General features: G+C 39.7%; 1 protein-coding gene across 1 annotated transcript in view; it reads right to left on the bottom strand.

The window, feature by feature from the left end:
* Positions 1-12,098, bottom strand: part of CSMD1 (CUB and Sushi multiple domains 1) — a 1,675,023-nt gene that overhangs the window by 124,487 nt on the left and 1,538,438 nt on the right. The window contains exons 48-49 of the mRNA XM_068971399.1: positions 8,849-8,995; positions 28-216 (exon numbers count right to left, since the gene is read on the bottom strand). Of these exons, the coding sequence (XP_068827500.1) occupies positions 28-216; positions 8,849-8,995 (336 nt within the window). The remainder of the gene's footprint in view (positions 1-27; positions 217-8,848; positions 8,996-12,098) is intronic.

The following is a 12,098-nucleotide window of genomic DNA, read 5'->3' as shown; positions in this document are numbered from 1 at the left end:
TTTGGGAATGAAAAACACATTTCTTACCCTGGCAGAGTGGAGCAAGGGAATCCCACTGATACATGCCAACTGGATTCCGTCTACAGGTGGCATTGCTATGGCCAATCATCCGATACCCAGGTTTGCAGAAATACTGCACTTTACTTCCAACTTCTCCTGCAGTCCTATTTAAAACACCACCATTCTTCACGGTGTGGGTCAAGCTGCAGTAAGGTGCTGTGGGCACACAAACACACATACATAAAGAAATAAATAAATGCTGCATTTTGCTTGGTAAGAGACATATAAATGAAAGAGAGTCTCTTATTGTTAAAATAGTGGGAAATCAGCACTGATACAGAAGCTTTACTAAAAGCATCTTCAAGTACAAAAGTGTTGCGGTTGTGGATGCAAGGGTGTGGCGCAAAAGGAACACTCATTCATTGCTGACGGGGATCCAAAATGGTGCAGCCACCCTGGAAGACAGTGTGGCAGTTTCTTGCAAAACTACACACACTCTTATCACACGATCCAGCAATCATGCTCCTTGTAGTTACCCAAAGGAGCTAAAAGCTTATTTACACAGAAACCTATGCCCAGATGTTCATAGCAGCATTATTCAGAGTTGCCAAAACTCAGAAGCAACCAAGGTGCCCTTCAGTAGGTAAATGAATAAACCAACTGTAGTCCACCCAGACAATGCAATATTATTCAAGGCTAAAAATAAATGATCTGTCAAAAGCCATGGAGGAGCCTTAATTGCATATGATCAAGTGAAAGAAACCAACCTAAAAGGGGTACATACTGCATGATTCCAACCTTATGACATTCTAGAAAAGGTAAAACTCTGGAAGAAGTAAAAAGATTAGTGGTTTCCAGAGGCTGATGGGGAAAGGACAGTGGAGCTCAAAGGATTTTTCAGCAGTGAAAATACGCTACATGAATCCACAATGGTGGGTTAATGTCAATTTACATTTGTCTATATCCACAGGATATTCAATACCAAGAGTGAACCCAGTGTGAACTATGGACCTTGGGTGATAATGACGTGTCAGTGTAGGTTAACAAATGTAGCCTCTGTTGATGATGTGAACAAGGAGACAGAAGCCAAGGAGTATAGGGAAAATCTCTGGAACTTCCTATCAATTTGGCTGTGATCCGAAACTTCAAAAAAAACAAAAAAAGTCTAAAAAAATCAATTAAAAAAAAATGTATAGCTGAGTCACTCTGCTTTGCACCTGAAATGGTCACAGTATTACAGTATTGTTAATGGGTTATATTCCAATATAAAATAAAAAGATAAATAAATAATCCAAAAAAAATCAAAAGTTATCATTTTTAAAAAATCCAAGAAATCTAGACCCAAGGGTCAAGTCTCTTGAGTTTGAAGTTTTTATTATTTACATCTATTAATCAATGTGGTGGTGGAATTTTGACTTTTTGACCAAAAAAAAAAAAAGTATCGATAAAATGGAGAAAATTTAAGAATATAATATCTTACAATCAAGGCCATTAATTTTCTCCTTGTTGTTTAATGAATCCTGAGAATTGTATCATGAGGTAGCCTCTTTTTAACATGTGGGATTTGAATACCATCTTTGAAGAAAATGCACTACTTTATGTTGATGACCACGTTCAGTTCAGTTCAGTTCAGTCGCTGAGTCATGTCCAACTCCTTGTGACCCCATGAATCACAGCACGCCAGGCCTCCCTGTCCATCATCAACTCCTGGAGTTCACTCAGACTCATGTCCATCAAGTCCGTGATGCCATCCAGCCATCTCATCCTCTGTCGTCCCCTTCTCCTCCTGCCCCCAATCCCTCCCAGCATCAGAGTCTTTTCCAATGAGTCAACTCTTCCCATGAGGTGGCCAAAGTACTGGAGTTTCAGCTTTAGCATCATTCCTTCTAAAGAACACCCAGGGCTGATCTCCTTCAGAATGGACTGGTTGGATCTCCTTGCAGTCCAAGGGACTCTCAAGAGCCTTCTCCAACACCATAGTTCAAAAGCATAAATTCTTCAGTGCTCAGCGTTCTTCACAGTCCAACTCTCACATCCATACATGACCACTGGAAAAATCATAGCCTTGAACAGACAGACCTTAGTCGGCAAAGTAATGTCTCTGCTCTTCAACATGCTATCTAGGTTGGTCATAGATTTTCTTCCAAGGATCAAGTGTCTTTTAATTTCATGGCTGCAGTCACCTTTTGCAGTGATTTTGGAGCCCAAAAAAATAAAGTCTGACACTGTTTCCACTGTTTCCCCATCTATTTCCCATGAAGTGATGGGACCGGATGCCATGACCTTTGTTTTCTGAATGTTGAGCTTTAAGCCAACTTTTTCACTTTCCTCTTTCACTTTCATCAAGAGGCTTTTTACTTCCTCTTCGCCTTCTGCCATAAGGGTGGTGTCATCTGCATATCTGAGATTATTGATATTTCTCCTGGTAATCTTGATTCCAGCTTGTGTTTCTCATGTTGTACTCTGCATATAAGTTAAATAAGCAGGGTGACAATATACAGCCTTGATGGACTCCTTTCCCTATTTGGAACCAGTCTGTTGTTCCATGTCCAGTTCTAGCTGTTGCTTCCTGACCTGCATACAAATTTCTCAAGAGGCAGGTCAGGTGGTCAGGTATTCCCATCTCTTTCAAATTTTCCACAGTTTAGTGTGATCCACACAGACAAAGGCTTTGGCATAGTCAATAAAGCAGAAATAGATATTTTTCTGGAACTCTCTTGCTTATTCCATGATCCAGCAGATGTTGGCAATTTGATCTCTGGTTCCTCTGCCTTTTCTAAATCCAACTTGAACATCTGGAAGTTCACGGATCACATATTGCTGAAGCCTGGCTTGGAGAATTTTAAGCATTACTTTACTACCGTGTGAGATGAGTGTAATTGTGCAGTTGTTTGAGCATTCTTTGGCATTGCCTTTCTTTGGGATTGTAATGAAAACTGACCTTTTCCAGTCCTGTGTCCACTGCTGAGTTTTCCAAATTTGCTGGCATATTGAGTGCAGTACTTTCACAGCATCATCTTTCAGGATTTGAAACAGCTCAACTGGAATGCCATCACCTCCACTAGCTTTGTTCGTAGTGATGCTTTCTAAGGCCCACTTGACTTCACATTCCAGGATGTCTGGCTCTAGGTGAGTGATAATCACACCATCGTGATTATCTGGGTCGTGAACATCTTTTTTGATGACCATGTTTCAACAGCTTTAATCATTGCATTTTCAGGGAGATTTTCAAAAATTAAAGATAGGAATTGTGAAAATCAGTCTTACCTACACAGAATCTAACCTTTCAGTGACTAAAAGGCTCTGCATTTTATTTACACATTTAGATAAAGAAACTCAGTTTACTCTCACAAGACCAGTTTCACCACAGCATAAAATCCTATGAACCTCCTTTAGATGAATAAAACCTAAACTAAAGAAAGCTGTGAAGTCCTGGAAAGCCAGGGTTCCTTTTAAAGAAGAGGTTTTAAATGTCCCACTCCCCTGTGGGGGTTCCGCATCGAAAGCACACACACACACAGGTCTGAAGGCTTAATGCCAAACTTTTCCTTAGAAATAAATTCAGAAGGAACCTTCTGAAGACTTCACATCAGAGCATTGCCAAGAAGTGATGTCTGTGTGTCTGGCTAGGTTGTCAACCATGCTTCTGTGAGATGTATCCTCAGAGAATAGTCTCAGCCAGAGGGTCTTCTGAAGTGCTGTTTCTTTCTTTTTTTTTTTTTTTAACAGACTCATTTTTATTAATGTAAAATCCACTAACTCTTAGAAGAAACTCGTGTCCTACTGGTCACGGCATTTTCTGTGTTCAACTGTTTGAGACTATCTATTTTAAGTTTTGAGTGAACAAAAATATTTGGCTTAGGGAAGGTATGAGTATACTTAGGCACCTCAGCTACCAACTACTGAGAATTATTGTGTCAAGAAGTTAAAATAATAATAAAAACTAGGAAGACCAGCAGAATGTAGACCCTGGCCAAGTTTAGAGATAAAGCCTGAAATGCTCCTGAAGGGGCAGTGGGACTACATGGTTCTTGGGGTGGGTTTTTGTCACAGTTCAGTCTGTTAAGAGAGAGGAACAGCAGGATAATTGTCTAACTCTATAGGGTACAACAGAACCTTATTTTCTTTCTTCAAGAAAATTAGAGATACCAAGGGAACATTCCATGCAAAGATGGGCACAATAAAGGACAGAAATTGTATGGACCTAACAGATGCAGAAGATATTAAGAAGAGGTGGCAAGAATACACAGAATTAAACAAAAAAGATCTTCATGACCCAGATAACCATGATAATGTGATCACTCAGCTAGAGACAGACATCCTGGAAAGAGAAGTCGAGTGGACCTTAGGAAGCATGACTACAAAAAAAGCTAGTGGAGATGATGGAATTTCAGTTGAGCTATTTCAAATCCTAAAAGATGATGCTGTGAAAGTGTGGCACTAAATATGTCAGCAAATTTGGAAAGCTCAGCAGTGGCCACAGGACTGGAAAAGGTCAGCTTACATTCCAATCCCAAAGAAAAGCAATGCCAAAGAATGTTCAAACTACTGCACAATTGCATTCATCTCACATGCTAGCAAAGTAATGCTCAAAATTCTCCAAGCCAGGCTTCAACAGTATGTGAACTGTGAACATCCAAATGTTCAAGCTGGATTCAGAAAAGGCAGAGGAACCAGAGAACAAATTGCCAACATCTGTTGGATCATCAGAAAAGCAAGAGTTCCAAGAAAACATCTACTTCTGCTTTATTGACTAGACCAAAGCCTTTGACTGTATGGATTACAACAAACTGGAAAATTCTTCAAGTGATGGGAATGCCAGACCACCTTACCTGCCTCCTGAGAAACCCATATGCAGGTCAAAAAACAACAGTTAGAACTGGACATGGAACAACAGACTAGTTCCAAATCAGGAAAGGACTATGTCAAGGCTGTATATTGTCACCCTGCTTATTTAACTTATATGCAGAGTACATCATGTGAAATCTTGGACTGGATGAAGCATAAGCTGGAATCAAGATTTCCAGGAGAAATATCAATAACCTCAGATGTGCAGATGACACCACCCATATGGTAGAAAGTGAAGAACTAAAGAGCCTCTTGATGAAAGAGAAAGAGTGGTGTGAAAAAGTTGCCTTAAAACTCAATATTCAGAAAACTAAGATCATGGCATCCAGTCCCATCATGGCAAATAGATGGGGAAACAATGGAAACAGTGAGAAACTTTACTTTTAGGGGCTCCAAAATCACTGCAAATGCTGACTGCAGCCATGAAATTAAAAGACGCTTGATCCTTGGAAGAAAATCTATGACCAACCTAGATAGCATATTAAAAAACAGAGACATTACTTCACCAACAAAGGTCCATCTAGTCAAATCTATGGTTCTTCCAGTAGTCATGTATGGATGTGAGAGTTGGACTATAAAGAAAGCTGAGAACCGAAGAATTGATGCTTTTTAACTGTGGTGCTGGAGAAGACTCTTGAGAGTCCCTTGGACTGCAAGGAGATCCAACCAGTCCATCCTAAAGGAGATCAGTCCTGGGTGTTCATTGGAAGGACTGATGGTTGAAGCTGAACCTCCAATATTTTGGTCACCTGATGCAAAGAGCTGACTCATTTGAAAAGACCATGATGCTGGAAATATTGAAGGCAGGAGGAGAAGGGGATGACAGAGGATGAGGTAGTTAGATGGCATCACCGACTCAATGGACATGAGTTTGAGTAAACTCCGGGAGCTGTGATGAACAGGGAGGCCTGGCGTGCTGTAGTCCATGAGGTCGCAGAGAGTTGGAAATGACTAAGGGACTGAACTGATAGGGTCCAATAACTGTTTCCTTTCCCACTGATAGTTCCTTCTATCATCATTAGTTCTTTTCTAACTCATCTAGAACAAGATACAGAGAGGCCCAAGCAGGAAGACATGGTGAGAATGCTATGTCACTCAGTCATGTCTGACTCTGTGAGATCCCGTGGACTGTAGCCCGCCAGGCCCCTCTGTCAGTGGAATCATCCAGGCAAGAATACTGGAGTGGGTTCTCATTTCCTTCTCCAGGGGTCCTTCCCAACCCAGGGATCAAAACCACATCTCTTAAGTTTCCTACATTGGCAGATGGGTTCTTTACCCCTAGCGCACCTGGGAAGCCCAAGGAAACATGGCGCAGAAAACAGGGGAAGATTAGAACACAGGGTCCTGCCTGTTTGATTTCTGGCCATGCTAAGAATTAAAAGGACCAGGGTCAAAGCGTTGCACTCTGCTGGTGCTGCCTTGGAAGAGCAGGTAATGGAGGGTGGCAGTCAAGGAGGCATCAGGGATGGAAGACATGGGTGCAGCTGGCTCTGCTGGGGTCTGGGTGTATTTACAACACCCATTCTGTAGTTCTGACTCTCCCAACACTGAAAGTGAAAGTCACTCAGTTGTGTTCAGCTCTTTGTGACCCCATGGGCAATACAGTCTATGTAATTCTCTGGGCCAGAACACTGCAGTGGATAGCCTTTCCCTTTTCCAAGGAATCTTCCCAACCCAGGGATCAAAACCAGATCTCCTGCATTGAGGGCTGATTCTTTACCAGCTGAGCGACAGGGAAGCCCACAACTTATCATTAACTTCTAGGTACTTGATTTAACAGGTTTACCAGGTGGTGCTTGTAGTAAAGAACCCACTTGCCAAGCCAGGGGACTTAAGAAATGTGGGTTCAATCACTGGGTCAGGAAGATCCCCTGGAGAAGGGCATGGCAACCCACTCCATATTCTTGCCTCGAGAATCTCATGGACAGAGGAGCCTAGTGGGCTACCTCCAGGGGTCGCAAAGAAACAGACATGACTGAAGCAACTTAGCACACATGCACACCCTTGATTTAATAGTGAATGACCATTACTACCTCAACAATCACTTAGCAGTTTATTGAATTGACTTGAACAATGACGTACAAGCACTTGCTTTTGTTGTTGCTGTGTTTTGTTTGTCAATTATGTAGATCAGTTATATGGTTCTTACACCCAATGACCAATAGTTGACATGCGTAAGGCGAGGATTTGTGGTGCAACACGTAGTCATATAATGGGCTGTAGCTCCCTGGCCCACGTACTATAGTCCAGGGATCACTGCTCTAAAACTACTGGTGATGGACTCCTAGCAGTGGTCATTGAACCACCATCGAATTTTAACTGAAAAGCTGTTCAGAGATCTATCTGTATCTATATCTATAGAGAGATACATAGATATGTCCACGCACAAAACAACAGTTTATAGCCTTCACTTTAAATTCTTCTTTTTCCTGATTTCCCAACAAAGAGAATCATCTTGTTCTATAATGAATGAAAATATCCTTTGAGTGACAGAATTCAAGGTGTAGTCACACCACCAGGCTATTAAGTAATTTGCCACAGATAAAACAAGATAAATTATGTTCACCATGATTACCCCTGCAATATCCATTTTTACTCATTAGAAATAAATTCAAACAATTCTACAGGCTTGAGTATTTATTTTTCAGAACAAGGAATTTGATGAACAAAAATCCAGTCATTGTCCTAATGATCTCAATACCCATTCCAATGAAGGGATTTCAACTGTGAACTCTTGCTGATAAGCTTTTTGAATGGCTACTTTAGTGAAAGGGGAAAACAAAGATCTAGGCATGTTTTATTAGACTTTGTAGAGGACACACGAGTGAATTTCAGATTCTCTGTCTTTCCCTCAACAGACATTTCAAAACACTAATGCTTTTTCAACGCTTTTCATCATTTCATGATACCTACCAATCAGAGACAGCAAAAATATTCTTGAAACTACTAACACCTTTCTCTGTCCACAGGATGTTGCCCTTCACTGACAATGCACAACAGACTTGGAATAAGCAACCCCTGGGAGTTACACTGGTCCATAAAAATGCATAGAGTGGGCATCTGTCTCTCTTGGGAGATGGACCTCAGTTGTTAGCATGGATATTGTAGTAACACTGAGAAAAGGTTAGATATTTTGCTTAGTAATGAAAATATGAGGATTTTAGATTGTCTGTCTACAACTTTTGTAGGGCTAGCCACATTGAGAGGATCTAATCTTTCAGAAGTATATTAACTGATTTAATTAATATAAAAAACTACTGACAGAAAATAAATGAACTATATGGGGAAAAAACAAAGTCCTTTAAATGTTGATAAGGAAATATATATGTAAACATTTATTTTGTATATGGTTACATGTGTGTGTATATATTTATATATATAGTATCTCATAAAGAGACATATAAAATATAATCAATAAAAAGACATGCTACTAATCATAAGGTGTTATTATTACTGATAAAATTAAATGCAATATAATTATCTCCTCCTGTCCTGTTTGTCTCCTTAGCTTTTAAACATACTTTAAAACTAAAATATGTTTTGTTTATATTATAATATGCGTGAGTGTGAAGTCGCTCAGTCGTGTCCGACTCTTTGCAACTCCGTGGACTGTAGCCCACCAAGCTCCTCTGTCCATGGCATTCTCCAGGCAAGAATACTGAAGTGGGTTGCCATTTCCTTCTCCAGGGGATATTATTATATATTTATATTAAATTATAGTATTTTATTTTGGGGGAAAGAAACTCTGCTTTCTGTGGCATGCAATTCAATGGGTTATGATGCTAGCAAAAATATTTATTAATATTAATCAACAGATAGTTTATTTTTCCTAACACAGTTTATAGATATCACTCAGAGTGATTTCATCAAATTATTTCTATTGAAGTTACAAATTAATTTTTAGAAATTAGGTTTATAGTATAAACCTTTAATTTTTAAAATTTAATGCAGAACCTTTATATTAACACTTTACTATTAAACCTTAACTTCACTTACTGACCTGAATAACGAATCTTGAATCCTTTTTTACTGGTTGCATGGTCAGTGGACCAGCGGAGATACAACTGATTACTCTTGCTTGTAAAATTTGATTGTTCAGTATGGTTTCCACTCAAGACCACTAACAGAGGACTTTGACCAGAAGACCCTAAATGAAACAAAAAAAAGCAAAAAAGTTATGATATGAATTAGCACCTACAAATACAGACTACTTTTAGCTTTTGATTAAGTTGGAGTCTAACTATACAATATACAGCTATTTAGTTCCAAAGGAGACAAAGAACTCCAAATAAAGCAACAGATACAGTTCCTCATAAAAATAATAACAATAAAAGAAGTAATAGCCAACCAAAATAATTTAAGATATATATGCTATTAATACATAATACTTGAAATGAAAATGTTACTTATAAAATGGTAGTAATTTAAAAAAAGAAAATAGTTCCCACTACTATTAGTATATGCAACATTGAATCAATATAGGGAATTGAATACTAGTAAAAGTACTGTTGTTCAGTCCCTAAGTCAACCAGTTCTTTGGGACCTTCTGGACTGCAGCACTCCAGGCTTCCCTATCCTTCATATCTCCCAGAGTTTGCTCAAATTCATGTCCATTGAGTCGGTGATGCCATGCAACCATCTCATCCTCTGTGGCCCCATTTCTCCTTTTGCCCCCAATCTTTCCCAGCATCAGAGTCTTTTTCAATGAGTTGGCTCTTTGCATCAGGTGGCCAAAGTATTGGAGCTTCAGCTTCAGTAGCAGTCCTTTTAATGAATAGTCAGGGTTGATTTCCTTCAGGATTGACTGGTTTGATCTTCTTACAGTCCAAGGAACTCTCAAGAAGAGAGAGCACCAGCACCATAATTTGAAAGCATTAATTCTTTGGTGCTCAGCCTTCTTTATGGTCCAACTCTCACATCTGTACATAGCTTTTACTGTACACGCTTCCCAGGCGGCTCAGTGGTAAAGAATCTGTCTGCCAATGCAGGAGACATGGGTTCAGTCCCTGGGCTGGGAAGATCCCCTGGAGAAGGAAATGGCAACCCACTCTAGGATTCATGCTTGGGAATGGAGGACCCTGGCAGGCTACAGACCATGGGGTCACAAAGAGTTGGATACAGCTTAGTGACTAAATGGAAGCAGTGAAAGTAAAAATTAGTACAATCACCTTGGAGAGCAGTTTAGTAATAGCCAATACACCTGTAGGTTTTAATTATATTTTTTATAAACTCCAGAATATGTGTACAAATGTTTGTATAGCAAAATGTATATTCTAGCAATTTTTATAGGGAAATTTAGATTCTGGTTTGGAGTTTAAAAAGATATTAAAAATGTTTTCAAAGAAATTCTACTACACAGATTAAAAATGATATTTAGAAGTGAAATCTATTTGCAAATAAATATAATAGGATAACAATTGTGTAAACATTCAAAAGTGTACAATATACAAACTGTGTGAATGTTCATGTCTGTGAGTGTATAGATAGGAGATGGTACTTGGTAGTAGATAGACAGATCGATAGACTGATAGAGATAGGAAATGAACCATGAATCATGCACATGCATGACACTTCACAATATTAAATGCCTCCAGGAGAGGTGCAAGTGAACTGGGTGTGCAAGGAGCTCCTAAATTGACTGAACTTGTTGCTTCTTTGAAAAAAATAATACACAAGATAAATCTGACAAAATACTAAAATGCAATACATCAAGTAATAAGTCCATGCCCATATACATTAAAAAAACCCTTTCTGTATATTTAATTTTTAAAAATTGAAAAGAAAAACAAAGCTAATACTTAACATAGTTAATAGTCACTGGCATTATTCTCATCACTGTAACCTTACACTATTTGTTGAGACAAGTCATTCTATAGAATTCAGAAGCTGCATCCACACTTTAAGGTCTCCTCCAGGACACCCCTTGATGCCATCTCAAATTCTAACAGGCTTCATGGCTTTCCTGCCAATGCAGGAGATGCAGGAAACTTGGGTGTAATCCCTGGGTCATGAAGATTTCCTGGAGGAGGAAATGGCAATCCATTCCAGTACTCTTGCCTGGAGAATACTATGGACAAGTGTTGTCTGTGGTTTTTACTTGTTGTTTGAAGAGATAATTTATATTCTAAAATGAAATGCCACTGGGAAATAAATTTACCTGAATTTATACAATTTTAAAGTGTCATTTTTCAGTTCAGTTCAATCGCTCAGTCGTGTCCGACTCTTTGCGACCCCATGAGTCGCAGCACTCTAGGCCTCCCTGTCCATCACCAACTCTCAGAGTTCACTCAGACTCATGTCCATCAAGTCTGTGATGCCATCCAGCCATCTCATCCTGGGTTGTCCCTTTCTCCTCCTGCCCCCAATCTCTCCCAGCATCAGAGTCTTTTCCAATGAGTCAACTCTTCGCATGAGGTGGCCAAAGTATTGGAGTTTCAGCTTTAGCATCATTCCTTGCAAAGAAATCCCAGGGTTGATCTCCTTCAGATTGGACTGGTTGGATCTCCTTGCAGTCCAAGGGACGCTCAAGAGTCTTCTCCAACACCACAGTTCAAAAGCATCAATTCTTCAGTGCTCAGCCTTCTTCACAGTCCAACTCTCACATCCATACATGACCACTGGAAAAACCATAGCCTTGACTAGACGGACCTTAGTCGGCAAAGTAATGTCTCTGCTTTTGAATATACTATCTAGGTTGGTCACAACTTTTCTTCCAAGGAGTAAGTGTCTTTTAATTTCATGGCTGCAATCACCATCTGCAGTGATTTGGGAGCCCAAAAAAATAAAGTCTGACACTGTTTCTACTGTTTCCCCATCTATTTCCCATGAAGTGATGGGACCAGATGCCATGATCTTCGTTTTCTGAATGTTGAGCTTTAAGCCAACCTTTTCACTCTCCTCTCTCACTTTCATCAAGAGGCTTTTTAGCTCCTCTTCACTTTCTGCCATAAGGGTGGTGTCATCTGCATATCTGAGGTTATTGATATTTCTCCTGGCAATCTTGATTTCAGCTTTTGTTTCTTCCAGTCCAGCGTTTCTCATGATGTACTCTGCATAGAAGTTAAATAAGCAGGGTGACAATATACAGCCTTGACGTTCTCCTTTTCCTATTTGGAACCAGTCTGTTGTTCCATGTCTAGTTCTAACTCTTGCTTCCTGACCTGCATATAGGTTTCTCAAGAGGCAGGTCAGGTGGTCTGGTATTGTCATCTCTCTCAGAATTTTCCACAGTTGATTGTGATCCACACAGT

This window comes from Capricornis sumatraensis, chromosome 4 (assembly GCF_032405125.1).
Source record: "Capricornis sumatraensis isolate serow.1 chromosome 4, serow.2, whole genome shotgun sequence".
Taxonomy (NCBI): Eukaryota; Metazoa; Chordata; class Mammalia; order Artiodactyla; family Bovidae; genus Capricornis; species Capricornis sumatraensis.
Note: the sequence above shows the minus strand (reverse complement) of the source record. Positions and strands in the feature narration are given on the sequence as shown.